This window comes from Meleagris gallopavo, chromosome 8 (genome assembly GCF_000146605.3).
Source record: "Meleagris gallopavo isolate NT-WF06-2002-E0010 breed Aviagen turkey brand Nicholas breeding stock chromosome 8, Turkey_5.1, whole genome shotgun sequence".
Taxonomy (NCBI): domain Eukaryota; kingdom Metazoa; phylum Chordata; class Aves; order Galliformes; family Phasianidae; genus Meleagris; species Meleagris gallopavo.
In genome coordinates, this window is record NC_015018.2 from 31,211,661 (window position 1) to 31,232,356 (window position 20,696).

At 39.5% G+C, this 20,696-nt stretch overlaps 1 protein-coding gene across 3 annotated transcripts; it reads left to right on the forward strand.

The window, feature by feature from the left end:
* Positions 1-1,464: 1,464 nt before the first annotated feature.
* PLEKHA1 (pleckstrin homology domain containing A1) lies at positions 1,465-17,680 on the forward strand. 3 transcript variants are annotated; one of them, XM_010714879.2, is made up of 12 exons: positions 1,465-1,625; positions 2,213-2,269; positions 3,073-3,118; positions 5,188-5,285; positions 6,849-6,980; positions 7,555-7,698; positions 8,517-8,585; positions 9,064-9,128; positions 9,964-10,027; positions 11,269-11,358; positions 12,408-12,478; positions 15,208-17,680. In XM_010714879.2, the coding sequence occupies exons 1-12, from the start codon at positions 1,485-1,487 to the stop codon at positions 15,431-15,433; spliced, it is 1,203 nt and encodes a 400-aa protein (XP_010713181.1). In that variant the 5' UTR covers positions 1,465-1,484; the 3' UTR covers positions 15,434-17,680. The 3 variants fall into 3 exon arrangements, with proteins under 3 accessions (XP_010713181.1, XP_010713182.1, XP_010713180.1); XM_010714880.2 differs by having other exon boundaries at positions 12,408-12,448; XM_010714878.2 differs by lacking the exon at positions 12,408-12,478.
* The last annotated feature ends 3,016 nt before the right edge of the window (positions 17,681-20,696 follow it).

The window sequence follows — 20,696 nt, forward strand, 5'->3', positions numbered from 1 at the left end:
TAAATGCAAGCTTATGTCTGTGTATTTGTGTATCTGATACCCAGAAATAAGTACATGTTATGTCTACATCTGATTGCCAAACATGAGCACTTCAAAATGTACTTCCCAGTGTCTTGTGTTGTACTGTGGTGTATGAGGCAGACAGTTATCAGGTGTCTGCCTCCTTTTGTGCATATATATTTATTTAAATCAAGAAACTAAGCATGGAAATGGAGTGCAATTTTAATAAATATTAAACTTTGAAATTACACAGTGGAAGCTGAAAGTTCTTAGGAAAAGTCTCAAGTGCCTTTTATGCAGCAACTTAATATTTTTGAGGTGTGTTGTGTTGGTTTGGTTTGTTTGTTTTTAGCAAAATGCAAAGAAGAATTTGCATTTTTGTTTTGGTCCTGACCTAGCAAAGGTTGGCATCAGCCTGATTTTATTCTTTAAGTCAGATTTTGGTGTTTTTGGGGGTTTTTGTTTGTTTTTTAATGTAGAAGTTTGCTTCTAGTCTTGCAGGGCTGGCTTGCAAGGTAAAACAACTGTCCTTTAAGAGAAGGTAAAACCAAGAAAAGTGGAGCCTTAAAAGCTGAAGCAGGCAGAATGGGAATGGGTGGTCAGTAGTGCAGATTCTTTGGCAGCAAACAAAACCCCCCGAAAATGACAACCTGTGATGACCTTCCTGGTACCATGTGTATATTGAGACTTTTGCTTAGAGCTGGGAAATGTGTTCACGTTTTTGCTGCACACGTCGCTTTTACTGCTTGATGTACGAGGATGAGGAGCTGTCTGTTTGTACCATGAAATCCTTTTTTTAGGAATAAAGAGAAAATGTGATCAGTATTTCCAAAATCCACCTTGTTGGCCTTGCTTGAGCAAAATATATAATTTAAAAAAAAAAAGCATGTTGGATGGTGGTGCTGCTGACAAAGATCCTTGGTCACAGAGGGCAATGTCTATGACAAAAATATAAACCTAACATTACAGAATCACAAAATGGCCAACACAGTGGGTTGGAAGGGACCTCAAGGCTCATGAAGCTCCAACCCCCTGCCACATGCAGGGCCACCAACCTCCACATTTAATACCAGCCCAGGCTGCCCAGGGCCTCATCCAACCTGGCCTTGAACACCTCCAGGGATGGAGCATCCACAGCCCCTCTGGGCAGCTGTTCCAGCACCTCACCACTCTCTCTGTAAAGAACTTAACATTATCTCAATTTTTGCCCAACTGGTGATTATTCTTTATTGATGTAAAAACAAGCACTTCTACTTACTGCTTAGACATCCTGAGTATGTGCTTCAAGGAGGTAAGGACGAGCCATCTGGGAATTCAGTGGTAGTGGGAGGAAACAGCTACGCTTCACTTATTCTTCCGTAGAAATCTCTTTTGGGTGCCAGTTGAAACTGCTCGAAAAGTTGGAGTGGTCTTAAAGGCAGTTATGAGGAGCTTTGCTTTACTTCTCTACTTCTTGTTTTGCAGTGTGATGTTCTGGGTCAGAAATGCCTTATGTGGATCGTCAGAATCGCATTTGTGGTTTCTTAGACATTGAAGAAAATGAGAATAGCGGGAAGTTTCTGCGGCGGTACTTCATTCTGGACACGAGAGAAGACAGTCTGGTCTGGTACATGGATAACCCCCAGGTGAGGTGCTATAGTGATTAGGCCAAATGGGTCATTTTGATTTGTTTCCTTATGTAAATGTGTTAAAAAAGTTGAAAAAGTGCTTTATTGTTAGTTCTTTGTATGTGGAAACTTTAAGAAAGGAAAAAAAAGATAAAACTACAGTTTTTCCATCTCTTTTAGAAAACACTTGAGGCAGCCTTTGAAGTATCTGGCATAATAGCTAAATGTCACTTCTTGTCCCTTCTGCCTGCCCTGATCAAAATACATAAGATGCCAGCATCTGTTGAGGAAGAAGTATTCTTTCCGGATTTCCTGGTTGGAGACCTGCAAGAATCCTTTTTTCCTCTAGTCAAATACATACACCTCTGAAACAATTAGAGCTTGTATTGTTTCTAGCAGTCTTTCTGTTTTTAGTTTATTACCAGATGTGTGTGTGTAACAAACCAGTGGTTTAGATCCTGTTGGAAGTGTGCATTGTGTATTGTCTGTAAAAACGTGTAGGATTTTCTTTGTTTGTGGCATTGAATGATTCGCTTTTTATCCGTAAACGCTGCACGTGAAGTGCGAATGGTTTAGTTTCACTTTGTAACATTGATTTGTTTCAGAATCTTCCCTCCGGGTCTCCGCCTGTTGGAGTCATTAAACTTACCTATATTTCAAAGGTAAGGTGATACGTAGGACACTTGTTGGTAGGTATTGGCGGGGTTTGAAGTAGAAGATAAATCACTGGGTGCGATAGTTTTCAAATAATAATGATCTTGAATCACAGAACAGTGAAACTTGTAGTAAACACTTAATTCTTATTCATTTACTTGCACAGGAAAACTAAACAGTCTCTATGCTTAAACTTACAGCAAATATTGCATTAACAAATAAGTGGAAAAAATCAACCTTTCTTTGCATGTAACTTTTTCCTTTTGTTCTTCTACTTCATCTTATCACCTACTTTTTTCTATCCTTGTAAGAGATATAACTACCCACATCGATCTCATGGGCACATCTTTGCAGACATTTCTGTACTCATCTCCTTCCTAATTTTTCCTTCCTACTGCTTTGACTGAAAGCTCACAATTATTGACTGAAGCCCTGAGCAGTAGGAAACACTTTTAAATTTTTAGTTCCGTTGAGATACAGAAGTTCAAAATGCAAATATAAGCATTGCATTTGGCAACTTCAGCATTTTGTCTGTGAGATTTTTCCCTTCTTCAGAAAGGTAAGGAATCCTAAAATTTAAGGAATAGGAGCATATGGCTTAAGCTGCTTTTTTGCCATAGGATGTACATCTTAAACTGAATATTACGTAATGTTTGTCTTTTTATCTGTATATCATCATAGCTATAATGAGATCTATAGCACATACTATGTTGCTCATCTTCAAATTCAGCCATTTACAAGAGAGTGTGGTGATGTTTGATGTATATTTTGTGTACTATTGTGATATTTAAAATGTTAATTTTTCTACTAGGTTAGCGATGCAACTAAGCTAAGGCCAAAGGCAGAGTTCTGTTTTGGTAAGTTCTTGTATGCAGCATGCATGCCAAGTAGGTTCTTCAGAAACTCGAAACAAAGATATGTTCTGCAATTCTATTACTAGATGCAGCTGGTAGTGTTGTTTTTAGAAATAGCTTGTGCTCACCATTTCCTCTTTAATGCGGGTGTGATGCTGGTTTCTTCATGATGTGTTTTTATGGCTTTTTCTTATTTCAGCTTAATGAGGACTAGGTAAGAGTTGTTTCTTCAGATGTGTGAAGTTTTTGAGACATTAATAAGCTAATTAAAAATGATGGCTGTTTTCAGAGATACAGCATGCCTGTCAGCTATGGAGGCAAGTCATCTAACTATTTTAATCTGTATTGCTCATAAAAGAGTACATTTAATGGATATTAAAACACCATAATGCTTGCCAACGCTCTTGGGTTAAATCTCAGCCTATGGTGCTTCAGTGAAGGAAATAATTTGCTTGGGGTACCTTCTAGGTTTCTTGATGCTTGAGCTTGTTTAAACTTGGATAAAGCTTTGGCAGCTCATAAAATCCCTTAGATTTTTTTGTTATAATTTTTCTTATAACTAAGTCACTTGTCCAGAGCTTCACACGATTCCAGAATTTCATAGCAAGCTATTAGCACTCACAGAATGATACATAAAGATGGTCATTGGCCACTACTCTGTTCACAAGTAACCTTTCTTTATGACTGCATTCTCATAAGAGCTTTATCTCAGTTGAAGGTGCTGGAAATGCCTGCAGGGTTTTTGGCAGTTAGGTGCACCTTTGCCATAGGTATGTTACACAGGCCCAGAGGAGGCAGCTTTGCCACACTTTGTGCAGATTCACACAAGGCTAACACGTGGTGTGAACCATGCAGTGTATCGTTTCCTCCCTGGAGGGAGTTGCCTCCTTTGCACTGGGTTTCTCTAAGGTGCCTGTAATCGCCCTGCATGTAGAGCTGCAGGGATTCTGTATCTCATGTGTCAGTTCAGTGCCATCTACAGATTCCTCTCCATATTGACATGCAGAGATGTTTATCCTCATCAGCAGTGAAGTTACATTTAATGGTGGGCCAGCTCTAAGGAGCCTTAATTGTCCAGGTTGCTGACTTACAGCTTCTAATATTCTTGGCTTATTAAAGCGTCTTTGAAACTTCTAGGAGAGGGGAAAAAGAAGTCCTATTTATTGTCATTCTTTTAAATATTGAGAGAGTTTTCAACTCATTTTACATTCTGCATTTTGAATTGATATTTGCATGTAAGAATATTTGCTTTAAACCATCTACTTGTGGGGAAGTGGTGGAGGCAGTGTAGAAGTCTCTGTTTCTAGCATGTATGTTAGTGATGACTTGAACTGTGATGTTACAGGTAAAGCAGCAAATACCTTGCAGTTCTGGGAAAGCTCTCTTTGGAGGTTATCTTAATGCTCTTTCTATGTAAATTCTTAGTTTGTGAGGTCCCTACACTTTGACTCAGAAAGAAAGACTTTGTCCTTTTTGATAAAAGTCTGCTAAGTGGAAATATAGAATTGCTAGAGTTCTGCCTTCTTTGTCAAATCACTAAAATAAAATAAGTTTTGTGTTCTGATTCATTTAAGGGGGTGTGGTCCAGGCTATAATGTATTTAATAATCAATATTGATTTTTCCAGAAGTAATTAATAATCTGAGATTGTATTAATGAATTTATTGCAAAGGATGGCAGATGGTGGGCAGAGGATTGAAAGTCAAAACTGCAGAAGTTTCTGGGTATAAAACCTTGATGCTTGGGGAAATTGAGACTGGGAGAAGGAAGCAGAGCTATAAAAAAAATTCTTTCTAAAATCCAATACTTTCTTTTTAATAAAAAGTATTTAACAGATTATGTGTGCTGCAGTTTGTGTTGCAGCTGTTTTTTTTTGTTTGTTTGTTTGTTTTTAAAAAGGCAAGAAAGTAAGTCAATAGGTGTGTGTATATCTTACCATGATTTCCTAAGAAGAAATGCAACATTGAGCTTAATCACTTGAACTGGTTTATCTGTTTGAAATAGCTCTTACTGTGGTGTGAAGCTTGCTCTTAAATTTCAGTTTTGTTAACTTTTCGTATTGCTTTTTAACAGTTATGAATGCAGGGATGAGAAAATATTTTCTACAAGCCAATGATCAGCAAGACCTAGTAGAATGGGTAAATGTTCTGAACAAAGCTACCAAAATCACAGTAAGTGATTTCATTCCTATGTAGCCCTGTTTTCAAATGTCAGCTTTGTCAATGTGTCTCTGGCTTTTACGCTGGAGTGGCCATTTTATCTCTATAAACAAATGTTGGCTAATTTCCAAGACTTGAAGGAACCAAACAGAACTCCCTCCTAAACTTGAGTTCATTTTTGTTTGCCTTTTGCTTTGGGAATTGGACAAAAATATTACTTTAATAAAAACACATGATAGTCTCTAGTAAAGGTTTTAAATTACCATATGCCATCGTATTAATTGAAATATCTGGAAGATGCTTGCAGGCAAAGAAATGTAATCATGCATTTACCTGATGTCACAAGTTTTATAATTCGTAAAGTATTATTAAAATAATGAACAGACACATGATGCTGTGTTACAAAGGCTCTTACTTGATTTCAAGTAATATCTTTTCAAAGAAGTATTAAGCTATTAACTATGTTCTTAAAACTGATAAATTACTCTCCTGGTTTGTAGCAGGGCAGCTGGTTATCACATCATGGAAAACATCTGTGGATTACCTCAGTCTGTTAAGAGACAGAAGTTATGGTTTTGTTTCTGTCCATATTTGGGGAAGTGATGATATGAGCTGTTTTAAGAGCATGCCCTTACAAGAAAGGGTTCTGAGCAGAGCATGTATTTATTTTTTGCTGTTGGTAGCTTTCTCATATTTGGGGATTATCTAAGGATGTGATGTTTCTATGAGTTGTTTGAACACTTTTGATGTAGGCATTTGGACTTACGAAAACTTCACTATTACTAATAAATAAAATCAGAGTGAGAAGGCTTTGTGGTTTTCTGTTTTTCATGAAGAGGAGCAGGGGAAAGCTGTCCCAGGCTGACACTTGTGCTCTCAGGACTGCTCATATTTCTCTGCAGATTGAAACTAGGTGATCCTTCAAGTCCTCTCCAATCTAAGCCATTCTATGATTCTTTTTGTTTGTAAAACATGCAGGCCTGGGTGTACAGACTAGAATCACAGCAAACTATAAAGAGCTGTTGTTCTTGTCTAGATCCATTCAATTTCAAGTTTTGAATGTACCAAAGACTTGCATGAAAATTCACTGTGTAAAAAGAGAATCTGGGTATCACTTCTTCCTGAAGGAACTTGGCTGACCTGTATATTTATCTAGTTGCTAGTTCCACAGTCAGTGGGAAGTCTCCATTCAGCACTTATTACTGATTTGAGGAAATGTGAAAGGAAGTGGTAAGTAAAGAACAAGTTCTACAAATTAGACATCCTTCTTGAAGATCAAGTCTGGCAATTATGGCAAAGCTTGGAACTGATTTTTAGATTTCATTTCAACATGGTGGCATCATAATTGGCATTAGTCTTCTTCTGAGGACTGAAGAATAGCATTGCAACATATTTTCACTTAAACTATTTCTAGCCTTGTACAATTAGAAAACATTACTTAAATCCTGCTGAGTGCAAACTGACAGTATTTCTTAGGATTGGGTTTTTTTTTCTGTTTTCATACGAATTTTGTATTTAAAAAAACAAAAACAAACAAACAAACAAAAACACTTAGCTATTGTGTTTGAATTTGAGGTACCAAAGCAGTCTGATCCTCTGTGTCAAATGGATAATGCAAACCGTCAAGCTGAAAGCCCAGGTGGAAAGAAGCAAGTGTCTTACAGGACAGAAATTGTCGGTGGTGTTCCTATCATTACACCTACCCAGGTAATACCTTTAGAAGAAGTTGGGTATTAATTTTTTTGAGTGTATCTGAAATGAGTTATTAGGGTTAATAGTGCTAAAGTTCTGTCATCTTAATGGGCAGGAAGAGTGGATTGAAAGGAGGTGATGTCAGTTGATTGTGCTATGCTACTAGAGGTAGTAAGGATGGCAGCAGTTTAAACTGTCATGAAGAATCTTAGGAAATGAGCTTGTGAAGCCAGAAAGTGAATTTCACTGAAAATATGTGAGGTAAAGGATTCCTTGAGAAGTAACCCTAGTTCTGCCTAGAAAATATTAGGTTCTAGGGTAACCATTTCCTCTTGAGTGCTAAGTAAGAGTTAATCTTGCACAAAAACATCACCTTGATGTACAGTAACATTTGGGGTGGGGAGGGGGTGGAAATTCTCACAGAAACATCAGGAGTTATTAGGACAACAATAAAAAAATAGAAAACATCCTTGCTATTTAAATCCTGTCTTTGCCCAGACCCTGCTAATAGCATGGCAGTGTAGGTTCACCATTAGAAAAAAGAATGAGAATATGCTGAACTTCCCTCCTTTTTTTTTTTCTTTTCTAGAAAGAAGAAGTCAACGAGTGCAGCGAAGGAGGTGACAGGAGTTACCTGAAACGATCGCAAAGCCACCTTCCTTATTTTACTGCTAAACATCCCCCAGATAATGCTATTATCAAAGCTGGCTACTGTGTAAAACAAGGAGCAGTGGTAAGCATTTGAGATCAGCATGTTTCCTTAGTCGAGAACAAAGGTGAACAAAGGTAGTTCTACTTACCAAGTAGATAGATGTGAATGAACAAAAAAATAGTTACCAGCAATTATAGCATTGCTGCCAGTATTAAGGATGATTAAAGGTAAACGGTGTCCTACTGTGGAGTATAATTTGTCTTAATTGTGTTCATGGTCTTCAGTGTTGTTGATGTTTTGGAGAGGAAAATTTGTTCACGCATAGGTTTTCGCATGATGGCTGGTGCATTCAACTAAAAATTCTGCTCTGCTGCAGTTATACTGAGATCCTTATTTTGTTTCCTAGAAGCATCTGAATTAGAAATCTGCTTTTTAAATCACTGAGGTGTTTAGAAAACACTATTTTAGTGTACTACAATTTTACTGTAGTTCAGAGGAAGAGTTGTACCACTTGTTAGACTGATTAATACAAGTGGAACTGTTCATGTGATGCTTTGCTAAATTGACTAAAAGCAAATAAATTCTTCAGATTAGGCAAGATATACATATTGTGAGTCCTCAGACTCATTTTATCTTGAATTATGAACCTTCTTGTAGCATTTCAGTTTTTCACTAAAAATTAACTAGAAGCATTTAACTTAATTAGTGTCTTCTTACATTTCTGCTACAATTTTAAGTGGAGGTTTTTGCACAAAAAAAACCCCAAAACTTCTAGAAGCTAGTATTTTCTATTATAAAATTTTTTCAGTGCTCTCCCCTGCCAAAAGGCAATCTTGGAGAATATATGTATATATTACTGTGTGTGTATTATTATATATGAAGTTATTTTTCTTTTGCAGATGAAGAACTGGAAAAGAAGATACTTTCAGTTGGATGAAAACACAATAGGATATTTTAAGTCTGAACTGGTAAGATTCTGATTGTTGCTTATCAACGATACTTCCAAGAAAATCCAAAATGCACTTGCATTTGAAAAATGTGTCATTCTACTCTTGAAACTTGTATCAGTGTCTTATAATAACTTTTCATGATTGGGAAGAAAAAAATGATTAGAGTGACTGTTAAATCAGACTTCAGCCTTCTTTTTAGGGTTCTGCCAGTACTGCACTGAAGAACAATGATAGGGTATATTCTGTAATTACCCTGATTTTGTTTTAATATCTTATGTCACTTCATTCTCACATATAGCTCATTCTTGAAACAATAGATCATTATGTGGAGGGACATAACTAATCTTGTAGTTCTTGATCTGAACTTAGGATTATGGGGTGCTTATCATACAAATGGTGGGATCTTTCCCCATGGCACCCAAGACAGGGAAAGAATTCTGCTGTTCACAAGCAGTGCTGTTTGTTTCCTAAAAATAGTATTTTTACCTTTTTTCAGGAGAAGGAACCTCTCAGAGTTATACCACTTAAAGAGGTCCATAAAGTTCAGGAATGCAAACAAAGGTGAGGAGAGAAGAGCTGGTGCTTGGGACGTAGTATGCTGCATGTTGTGACTAGACTGCTTGTTGGAAACATGGAGGAACTTAAGTAGCTTCAGTTTACTATGCATTATGATGCTCTTCTTTGTAACAGGTAGTTTGTGTATGAAATTGATATTGGGAGTGCTGCATTATGCTGTGTTCCACACATACAGTATTTGACTACTGTTGTAGAATGCAAATACACTGGATGAGGGCAGAATAAAGGAATATCATACAGTCATGAGTCAGCAAAGCATAAGTACTGATTTGGGGCAACAATTCTAGTTGTCCCTTTTCTGCTTTTACAGTCTTCAGACCTTTGTCTTACTCAAGCACTCGAGCCAAACGACCAAAGTTTAGATGAGAACTCACTGTCTCCTTCAGTTTGCTTTCTACTGAGTGGCAATATAAGGAATGAATGGGCTCTGTAGCTGTGGAGATAGACTTGTTTTTTTTTTTTTCTTTTAAGCAGGCTGCTGTTTAGGAATAATGTTTTGCCAAATCAAAACCAAAATATAAATATGAAGTCTAGGAGAAATCTGACGAAAACAGTATTTGAACTTAATATAATAGGAATTTGAATGTTCAGATTAAAAATACTGAGCAAGCATGCATGTCACTAGTGAATAAAGAGTCTTAAGGCTAAGTTCAATATGAGTTGCTCTTTTTCTATTTTTTTTTAAGAAAAAAAAATATAGGGTGATGAAGAATGCAGAGGTCTTTAGACAGCACATGCTTTGATTCTCTGCACATTTTAGAGTATTAAAGTGAGTTGGGAAAGTTGAACTTCCTGTTGAACTCTTTTCTTTCCTTTACAGTGATATAATGATGAGAGACAATCTCTTTGAAATTGTAACTACTTCTCGAACCTTTTATGTGCAGGTAATTTCTTTTAAACTTTGGGTGAAACAGATTGATGTTGTCAAAGCAAAGAAGCAGTGCCATTTGTCTTAGAAAGTTGGATTTAAATGTACTGTGATTTTCAGAGGGAACACAATTTTCATTATATTTCAGAAGGTGCATGTGAGAGATACTCAGAATAACAGCAAGTGTTGTTGGTATCTAAAGCAATACAGTAAAAGAACAGTAAATCCTAGTGTGATTTGGTTGGTATTTGGGTTTTCAAATTCCATAGTATCTAGTCAATATACTAAAACTTTTACTTTGAGGTACTGAGTTTTTATTCATAGTAATCAAGTTCTCAGATTGAAATTAGTTGCCACATGAAAATAACACAGGAACACCCAGTTTTTGTATCTGAAAGTATTTTTGGCAGTATGTATCTGTATGCACGTTATTCACTGCATCTTTACCATGTTACTTTTTTAATGTTTGGTTTAGTGTAAATCTCGAAGGCTTGCATTGTCTAGCTGTGTGGGAGTGTGATGCTTGTAGTGCTATTTCTCCTGTTTCTGGAGGAGGAAATCATTTCCAGCTTTCTCTTGTAGGATCAGAATGGCCTGTATCATCTGATGCAGGTTTTGGAGCCAAATGCTGAGTTCTGAGCTGTCTCACAGCTGAACAGAATTGACATGTTACACATGCTTCTTGATGCTGTATGTGCTAGTTTTAGTCAAATGCAACCTAACAGAGGGAGCTTTAGCTGCTTCTTTGTCTCAAATATGTACGCCTTTGACACTCACTGTTAATCTGTCTCACCTTTATAAGATTCTTGTTCTGTGTAAATGTATAGCAGACTCTGAATATAGACTGCTTCTTATTTTGCTGTAGCTCTCCAGTAATTACCTCATAGAAGTAAAGTGACTGAAATGCAGAAGTTGTCATTGTGCAGAGTCCCCTGAGGGAGGTCAGCAGATCTCCTGTAAGAATTAATGTGGGTGGTTTAATTGTTTGTTTAAACTAAGGAAAAAAATGAATCTAGAATACGTAAATAATGTGTGTATTTATTTATACACTTGCTGCTTATTATTTTATAGAAACATATGTATATAATGGTAAATTCAAGGCAAAATTTTAAGAAGTGTCAGCTTTAAGAAATACAAGTCCACGTGGCTTTAAATAAGAGACTGTTAAAGTAGGATAAGGCTCTGATTTTTATGCAGATGGTCAGCACACTGGAAAAAGAGCTGATAGTTAAACCTAACTCGTGTTGTTTGATCCAGGCGGACAGCCCAGAAGACATGCACAGCTGGATAAAAGCAATTTCTGGGGCCATTGTAGCACAGCGAGGACCTGGAAGATCAGCAGCTTCCGTATGTTACTCTGAAACTTAAAGAAATGCAATTAGTTGGTGTTCACTTCTGCACATGAGGTTCTAGATTTTTTACTTTGTCTGTCTTCCATTCTGTCCTGTAGTAATGTGGCATCTTTGCATGAAATTCCCTACAGATGGGCATAAGTTATTTTGTGTTTTTAACGAACACTTAGCTTAGTTTTATTTCTGTGTTGCTTTACGTGCATTGTACTGTCTTGAAGATGTAGGTAATGCAAGTGCTACCATAGAAGAATTCTTTGGAGTTCAGTTGGATCTTTTGTTGCTATGCTGCTATGAGTAAAATTGAACCTTCCTAATTCCTGCGAGGCATTTTTGATAGCTGAATTTTGCATTCCAGTGACCAAATCCTAATGTGCTTCTAACAACTCTAGCTGCTAGACTGTCACTGTCTGTTACTCGTAGTTGATTGTATATGCAGATACAGATTCACATTTAAAACACTTTCTGAAGAAATGTCTGCTCGCATGAATTAGACTTTGCTGTTGGAAACGTAGTGTGAACACCATCTAGCATTACTGAACTGAGGCACTGTGACAAATCTTCATGTTTGTGAAGCTGTGTGGATGCCAGCATTTCATCCATACTTGCATTTAAACTACGTCACAGCCAGATAGAACAAATGGAATACTTTACAGTTCAGATGCTGCAAGGTATGCTTCTTCACTTTCTGGCTATGGGATGTTTTGTAATAAGCTGAATATGTCATCACCCCCATAATCTGAAATCCAGTAACTTAAGTCTGGCACCTGACTACATGTTTGCATCGATGTTTCTGTCAACTGAACCTAAGCTAAGTTATTTTTGCAGCTGAGAGCCGGGTTTAAATAATAACTTCCTATCGTAAATCTTACTTCTTTTGGGGGGCATGAAAATATGCAGATAACTTTTCCTTGTGTATGCTGGTTTGTTTCCTTCGTGGGGCTAACTGAGCAACCTCGCTGGTACTGTCTGCATCATTTTTCTTTTTCCCTCTCTTCTTTCCCCAAGTATAGGTTACTCTAATCTTAGCTTTGCACTGTGTTCCAGATGCGGCAGGCCAGAAGGCTGTCGAATCCTTGTATACAGAGGTATACATCAAGAACTGGTGAATGCAGCACGTATGTGGGCTCTCATGGAAACTTGCCTTCTTAACAGAGGGCTTAGAACTAGAGACTAATTTGCGCTATTAAGAAGCTAAAAATAATGCTACCTGTTACCATTACTGAAAACTAACTCATAAATTACATCATTCACTTACAGGTTTGCACTGTATTTTCTTGCCTTTAAAATAATTGGAATTGAAAAGTGACAAAAGCACTGACTTCAAACTAGACTATGTATTAAAACACAGCAAATTATGTAATACAATTTAGAAACGAAAGTACAAAAACCAATTTGCATGAGAGTTCATGTTTCCATTTTACTTGAAATTTTTTTGAAACTGCGCAAAAGCAAAATTAAACTTCAGCTACCCACAAACTAATACAGATGCGTGCACACAAAAAATGCACGTCTTAACTCTAGCAATTGGAAGGATAATACTGCAGCCTGATCTGCATGGCTTGTAAGTGTCTGCATGAAATTTAGTTCAAACGTAGAAGCGTTATAATGTACGGTCGTTGTTCAAAGCAGTACAGCTTGAGAGTAACGTAGCAGCGAAGTCTTCTAAATGTGAAATTAGTCAGTGTGGGTAGTAAATCCAAGAATCCTTTGGCTGATATAATCAGAAAGTTTTGTGTAGAGATCTCGTCCTCAGTTCCCTCATTGCTGTCCTACGTGTTCACCTGTGAGTATTGTTAAAAAGAGGAGTAGTAACATACTGAATCATACGATCTCCTAAAGCAAATGTTTTTCTTAAAGTGAACTGTCAAGTCAGGTATGAAGTACAGCAGTGTAATTAATATGTAAAACTTTATTGAATTTGAGCACAAAATTGAAGTCCAAAGAAAGATGAACAGCTCCTTCATCCTGTAGTATTACATCCTATAGAAAAGAAATATGATGTTATTTGGCAGCATCCATTATGATTACCTTTATGAGTTGCTGTCATAGCATTCTGAAAGAAACTTTGGAAACTGCTATGAAAAAAATGATTTCGTTTAGGATATATATTTGCATCTTGGACACATCTGTGATAGTTTTTTTGCTAATAAAGTGCTTGAGAAGTGCCTTGATTTGTGTACACACGTGGGTTTGCCAATTTCTTTAGTTCCTGCACTAACACAGAAAATTTTCTGTGCATTTGCACAGAAAATTACATTGCAGAAGTGGCAGCAGCGGCAGCTCCTAATACATGTAGTGAAGTGTTTAGTGTATCACTGCACATTGTTCCGATCATATTATTTAACTTAACATCCTGTGCTGTTCCAGCCATTCCCAGGTCTTTAAGACATCCTTGCAGAACTGACAGATGGGATGCAGAATCTGAGACGTTGTCTTGTGGAGATAGAGGTGTAGGTCAGGAAGGCTGTCATGATGTCGTGATATAAAGGGATACCTAGCCCCTGGCTACACAGAAGTTGCTGTGATGATGGCTTGCTTGATTCCACAGTGCTCATGGACACAGAGGCTTTATTTTCTTAAAGTCTGTTCATTGTAGATCACCAATATGGATAGATACAGCCATAAAAGCTGTTGTAGTTATTGCCTAGATATGAGTAGTGTGTTGTGTTTAGTAGATAGTAAAAGTATAGCCAATCCCAAACGATTCCAGCTTCTCTCAGATAAATTGTCCCTCAGTTCTTTTGTTTCATCCTTACTAGTGGTACCTTCAGGGGCCACCTGCACTGCTCAAAGATTTCCCAGGTCAAAGGCTGAGCCTCCAGGCCTTTGGGGCTTTTCTCCTATCAGCGTTAAGCAGCCATTTTTTGGTCAGTATTTTCTCACTATAGTTAAATTGCATCTGTTACTGCTCCCATCACCTAGGACGTCTAAAAGTGCACTCTGTGTCTTAGATTTCTAAGTAGTACCTACGTGGGCTGGTAATTTGTTTCTTTCAGGAAGTAAATGTTAGGTTATTTTCTACAGTGTCAGTCTCATAAAGCGGTATGTAAAGGTCAACAGAATGGCAGGTAACAGTTATTAACACAAGAAAGTAATTCGACAGCTGAAAGGAATAAGATTTTTTTTCTGGGGCCATTAACTGTGGAGCTTTTATGTGGTCTTGATAGCAAAGGAGAGTTGCCATTTCTCTTTGGTCCCCAAAATAAACTGAGGAGATCGATCCTTGTGAGAAGAGGGAAGAGTGTCATAGAATCATAGAATGGCCTGGGTTGAAAAGGACCACAATGCTCATCTAGTTCCAACCCCCTGCCATGTGCAGGGTCACCAACCACCAGACCAGGCAGCCCAGAGCCACATCCAGCCTGGCTTTGAATGCCTCCAGGGATGGGGCACCCACAGCCTCCTTGGGCAACCTGTAAAATGGGTGCTGCTTCAGGATTTAGGATGCAAGTGCCTGTTGTAGTAAATGTTACAATAAATTTATTTCTGAAAGATGTCATTTTCAATAGTTTTGAAGGTGCACGTCTTCAGAAGGTTATATAAGTCTTAATAAAATGAGAAGCTTCAGTTTGCTGGACTACATTATAAAGTGTAAGGAGCTGCTGCGCTTGATTTGAGAAATGTAATTTCTTCAAATGAAGAAATGGATGTTGCTGTCACACACTGCTGTAGGCTCACATTTAATACACTGCCTTGGGAAAGCACTTGCCTCCTCCTGCTATGGCTGATGCTTTGCTTTGTGTATTTCCTGTCTTGATTTTTTTTTTCTGAGAGTGAAATCTGAAACTGCATCTTTATCACGTGCTGTGAGTGACTTGATTTGATACGTGCTCTTCTTTTCCAGGAGCATACCGAGTCTTCTTCCGAACCCAACCATGCTCTCCGTTCTGCCCTCCCAGCCCCAGCCACCTCACATTCCACAGCCACTCACAACAGCCCTCTGGTCCCAAACCCTCACGCCAAATACCCTGCCTTGGAGAAGCGAGGATTTCACGAATCTTTTACCAAGGCCAAGCCAGGGAGCTACAAGATCCAGGCTGTCACTCCAAGAGAATCAGCTGCCAAAGTGACTGAACAGGGCCTCTCGGAACCCCAAAGCAAAAATGGCACTCAGGAACAGGATCCTGGCCTTGTGGATCTGGATGATGCAAGCCTTCCAGTTAGCGATGTGTAATGATGGAAGTGTTTGGAGAATGATCCATTTGTTCGGTCCTCTAATTTCCTTGCTCAGACTTTTAACCAAAGAAAATTACAGGAAATAAGAACAAAAATAAAAAGCAAACACTGATTTATATATATATATATATGTATGTGTGTTTATGTGCACATATGTGTATATATATGTTTGTATATTGCCTTTCAGCCGAGGGTCAAAAATGGACCTCATGCATTTTCTCAAAGCCTGATAGTAAATCACCAGGGAGGGGCCAAACTGCACAATTTACAATGAAGTAAACAAAAGACAAAACCAAAAATGTACTTTTGCAGGTTAGCAAGGTACCAGCAACTTTTCATTCCTAATCTGGCAAACTAAATTTACAATTAATGCTGTGCTGTGAAAACCTTATTGCCAAAATATGTGATTACTTAACTTCATTCTGAACTACGGTAAGATTTTATGCATATGTGAGAATTGTTTCTCTCCATGGCTTTCAGATAGCAAGAAATGCACAAAATGTTTCTTCTGTTCTTTAGGATCAATAGTGTCAACTGAATTGTTATCAGAGTAAGAATTCTGGGCTCCCTTGGAATTCTAGTTATGGTGCTGAAAAATTTCCACTAAAATAATATTTTGAATAGTCTATTTTTGATGCACTCCTAAAGGTGGGTTATAACTTTTTGCACATTTGGATTTTAATGGACTGCATGTAATGTTATAGAGTGGGGGAGGAGGGAAATTGGACTTCTGAATTTGGACACTTTGGACCTTTTGAACTAAGTAGGGTTTATATTGTGTTACATGAGGCTTTGCAGTAATTATTTTTATTAAATGTCTAAACGTATCGTTTGATTACTGTTTTGAGGACGGTTTTCTTATCAGTGCTTTGTGAACAGTTGTTTCTGTGTTGGATCAGTGGAAGTCCTCGTTTAGTTTTGTCCTTTCTGGTACTGAACTGTTCACAGTCATGCAATTGTGGCCTATAACTTTTGGTGCACTAATAATCTTAAGTGCCTGTGTTTTTTCTCACATTGTTGAAACACTTTCACGTTAGGTATGTACACAAACCATTCTCAATGGCGTGGAACCTTGGGTTGAGAGTTGTTCTGAATAGTGTTGTTTGAAACGGCTGTTTCAAAATAGAAAACTTATGCTAGGGATACCAGGCTTCTGGTATTGCATCTACTAGCTGTGCAATAGATGTTTTTGGGAAAGAGAAAATGACTATTTGTCGTTTGTGTACACTGTGTTACGGGGCTTCGGTGGTGCAAAGGGGAGGAACCTTTACATTTCAAGCATTGCATTAGATTGAGTGTGTACTGCTCATCGTTTCTGAACAACTGTTCTAATCAAAACCCCACAGATATGTCATGCTGCTGCTTACTGTGATTCAGATAGTCAGCTTCGTGTTACTTTTTTGTCTACTCTGACCTAAGATACATATCATACCAGTCCATCTTCTCTCTGACTTCCAAACTGACTTCCTGCCTGAGAGATACAGATGGCTTTACCGTGATAACTTGTTGATCCAAGGATGGAATAGAGTGAAATATAGTCTAATTTCAGAACCTTAAGTTATGTCAGCACCTTCATTTTTTTATCCATAAGCTAACTAACCACAGTCTTAAGGCAGTGGTGTTTGTATATTACTGGTTTTCTTTGACTCTTTAGATACATGTGAAAACTAGCACAGAATTGGAAGCTTCTGTAAGTGTCTAAACTAGTATTGTAGGTTTTAACTTCTTTAAAGACAAAACAATAGCTCTTCAAAGGCTTATTTTTTCACAAGTACATTCGGTGTGGAAGGCACTTTGCATTAAAATACTTTTACTGTAGTCTAACATCTGAAATCACTTGCTCTGGTACAGCTTTCACACTGCATGTTCATTTTACTATATTTTGGTATTGGCAATTTTACACATCGGGTGGAGGTAAAGCAGCTCCATTATGGATCTTTTAAAAAGGGGGGGGGGGGGGCAACAGAAAGAACTACTGATGTAGCTCAGTAGAGTAGGGAAATATTTGTGGTTGGTAACTGTCAGGGTCTCCTATTTATCAGTACTTTTATAAATCTATGAAAATTGTTAAATTATTTTAGAAACAGTGCTGTAAATATGTCACATTTAAATTGTCAATAAATCACTTTGGGTAACTTAAAGTAACAGCTGGCTCTGTTTTCTTGCAGTGCATTGAATATTTTTGTGGTGTTTTCGGTGTTTCACAGGAGGAACTGTGTCTGTGACACCTGGAAGCAGCTCGCTGTGCAGCAGCAGGCTTTCATCACACCAGAGTGGCTGCACTGTAATGTGGTACAGTGAATCAGGGTCTCAACAACATGCAAGCTTCAGATAAAGAAGTGTAATTGAATACAATATTTTACATAGATGGTACATAGTTAAACAAATCCAGTTAGATTGTGACGTCTTCTGACAGAATTAATGCATCTTAGTTTTTCTTCAGAGACCATTGTGACCTGAGCTGTGGTCACTGAAATAAGCGAGGTGTCTTGCTGTGTTGTGCATCTGTTTGTTTGTTAAGAGTTTGCTACTGTCTCTCCTTTATTGGAGAGGAGACTGAATAATTCTTCACAGCTATACCTTTCCTGAAGTTTCTTGCTGCAGTACTGACTGCTAAACCTGCAATTCAGCTGCTCCTAAGGCAGCTGCCAAACGTAGTGGTCCAGGAGATAGTTCAGTAAGTGGATTTGTCTGTGTTCCTTCAGAGATAGGATGCCAGCACCACCTGGAGGCCGCACTCAGGCTTTACAATGGAGTTGCTCTGTGCGATGGGTATAGTGATGCTTTCTGTCATAGAATCACAGAATGGCCTGAGTTAAAAAGGACCACAGTGATCATCTGGTTTCAACTCCCTGCTCTGTGCAGGGTCCCCAACCAGCAGCCCAGGCTGCCCAGAGCCACATCCAGCCTGGCCTCGAATGCCTCCAGGGATGGGGCATCCACAGCCTCCTTGGGCAACCTGTTCCACTGCTTCAGTGCTGTCAGCTGCTTTTAGCCTTGTAATTCCCACCTGTGCTTTGGAGCACAGCCTGTGCAGCTGTTTGATGTCAGTGAGTGACTGCAGCACTTTGGGGATGTTCCACTGAAGGTAATGAGGGCTGCTCTGGGAATTGTGTTCCAAATGGAACAATTGCTTTTTTGCTTTAGCTTTGCTGTGCTGCCTAAGAAAGCAACTGGAACTCGTTGGTAAAGGTAATGAATGGAGCAGCAGTGATAGACTGCTCTTCAAAGTGGTACCTTTGACTTTTTAATTAAGGGCTTTGCATTTGAAACGTCCATCAGCACTGTAATTCTGCATATCTGTGTGTGCAGTGTGAGCACACCTGTCAAGAATCCAAACCACTCTGCTGCACTGCATTCCTGCTGCTAACCCAGCCATCAGCAAAAACCCCAGCACTGGAACCAAGGTGCTCTTTTGGGAGAGCAGGAGATGTAAGATGCTACAGGTGAGTCTCCGAAGTGCACTTTTCTCAGATGCTGAGCCCCTATTGATAGATGTCCCTGGCTTTGGATCGTTGTTTTGGATGGAAGCATTACAGCAAGGGGGAGCAGCAGCCGTGGCTGGGTTTGTATTGCCCTTTGAGTGCTGGGCACTTCTACACAGAGGGGTAACTAGCAAATCTGTCAGCAAACCAAGATATTAAACCACCCAAACCTATTGGTTAGTCCAAAAAGTGGGGCGTTTATGTTTGTGTGTCCATGTGAAACCTATAAAATTAATAGAATAAAAGCTAAAACTTCTAATACTCCACACACAGCCTTTCAGCTAGGAACACGGATAGTGGGGTGGCTGAGGCAGGACTTGGGGATCTTGAAGGTCTTTTGCAGCCTTCATGTTCTATGGTTCTACAATCCTTTCTGGTTCCATGGCTGGCAGCAGGAGGCCTTCAACATTCCCCAATAAGCTGAAAGCAAACCCTTGTTCCTGCTGCAGATCCCGAGTGATGCCATGCCAGCAGTACCAGCACTGAGAGGGGAGGAATAAGGAGCTGTCAAGCTGTAATCCTGTCGGTCCTGCAGCAGCTGAGGCTTCAAAGAGCCATTGTGAGTTATCTGGCATAGGCGATGCCATGCATGATGCCTGGGTGGGGCAGGCAGAGGAATGCACTGCAGGAGCAGATCAGTGCTGATATACGGTCGCTCTGCACTTGAATTTCTTACATATTTGTGCTGATAAGTGCTCATCTCACGGCCTTGTCTTCATTTCCAATTGGGAGTTGGTCCAAAGTAGCCAATAAGTAACGGATGCATAAATAACTGGGAGAAATGTTGCTGTAATACCTATGCTATGTATCATAGAATCAGAATATCCCGTTTTGGAAGAGTCTCGTAAAGGATCACTGACTCCAACTCCTATATGTATGTGATTTCTCAAAGAAAAATCAATGTGTGTATATTTTCAAACAGTTCTTTATCATTTTTAGCATTACAGCCACTTTAGTGATGCAAGCCAGGTTTTCAAGGCCAGGTTGGATGGGGCCCTGGGCAGCCTGGTCTAGTATTAAATATGGAGGTTGGTGGCCCTGTCTGTGCCACAGGGGTTGGAGCTTCATGACCCTTGAGGTCCCTTCCAACCCGGGCCATTCTGTGATTTTTGCTCTGCCTTGTGGCATATTATTAGTTTCCGTCGCTTCTGCAATAACTCCTCCTCTCGTTGCCACGTAGGGAGCGCGGGAGGCAGCAGCTGTGAGAGGCTCTGATTGCAGCGCTGCTGACGGTGCTTTCGTGCCCTCGGGTAACCGGGCAGCCCGGTAAGCGTCGTGTCCCCGCATCCCTCCTTATTTTATGGTCTGAGCGGTGGCGTTTGTAATACGAGGGTATAAACACGGGGGCCAGGAGCACAGAGCCATGAAGGCTGGAAAAGACCTCTCAGACCCCTAAGTCCGACCCCTCCGTGCCCGCCGGCCGCGTCGCACAACCCTCACTCTCAAGGCATTCCGTGCCCGCTCTTTCCACACAGAATCCTTCCCTAGCACCCAACCTGCACCCGTCCGCCCCCCAATCCACCAAACCCCAACCGGAGGGGTCTCAACACCCCTGGGCCGTGCTCTTGGCCGCCCCGCCTCCCGTCCCGCCCTCGCTCCGCCGCTTAAATCCCGCTCCGCCGCCTCCCTCCGCCGCCACCGTCGCGATGCTGCCGCCGTGGTGCCGGAGCGC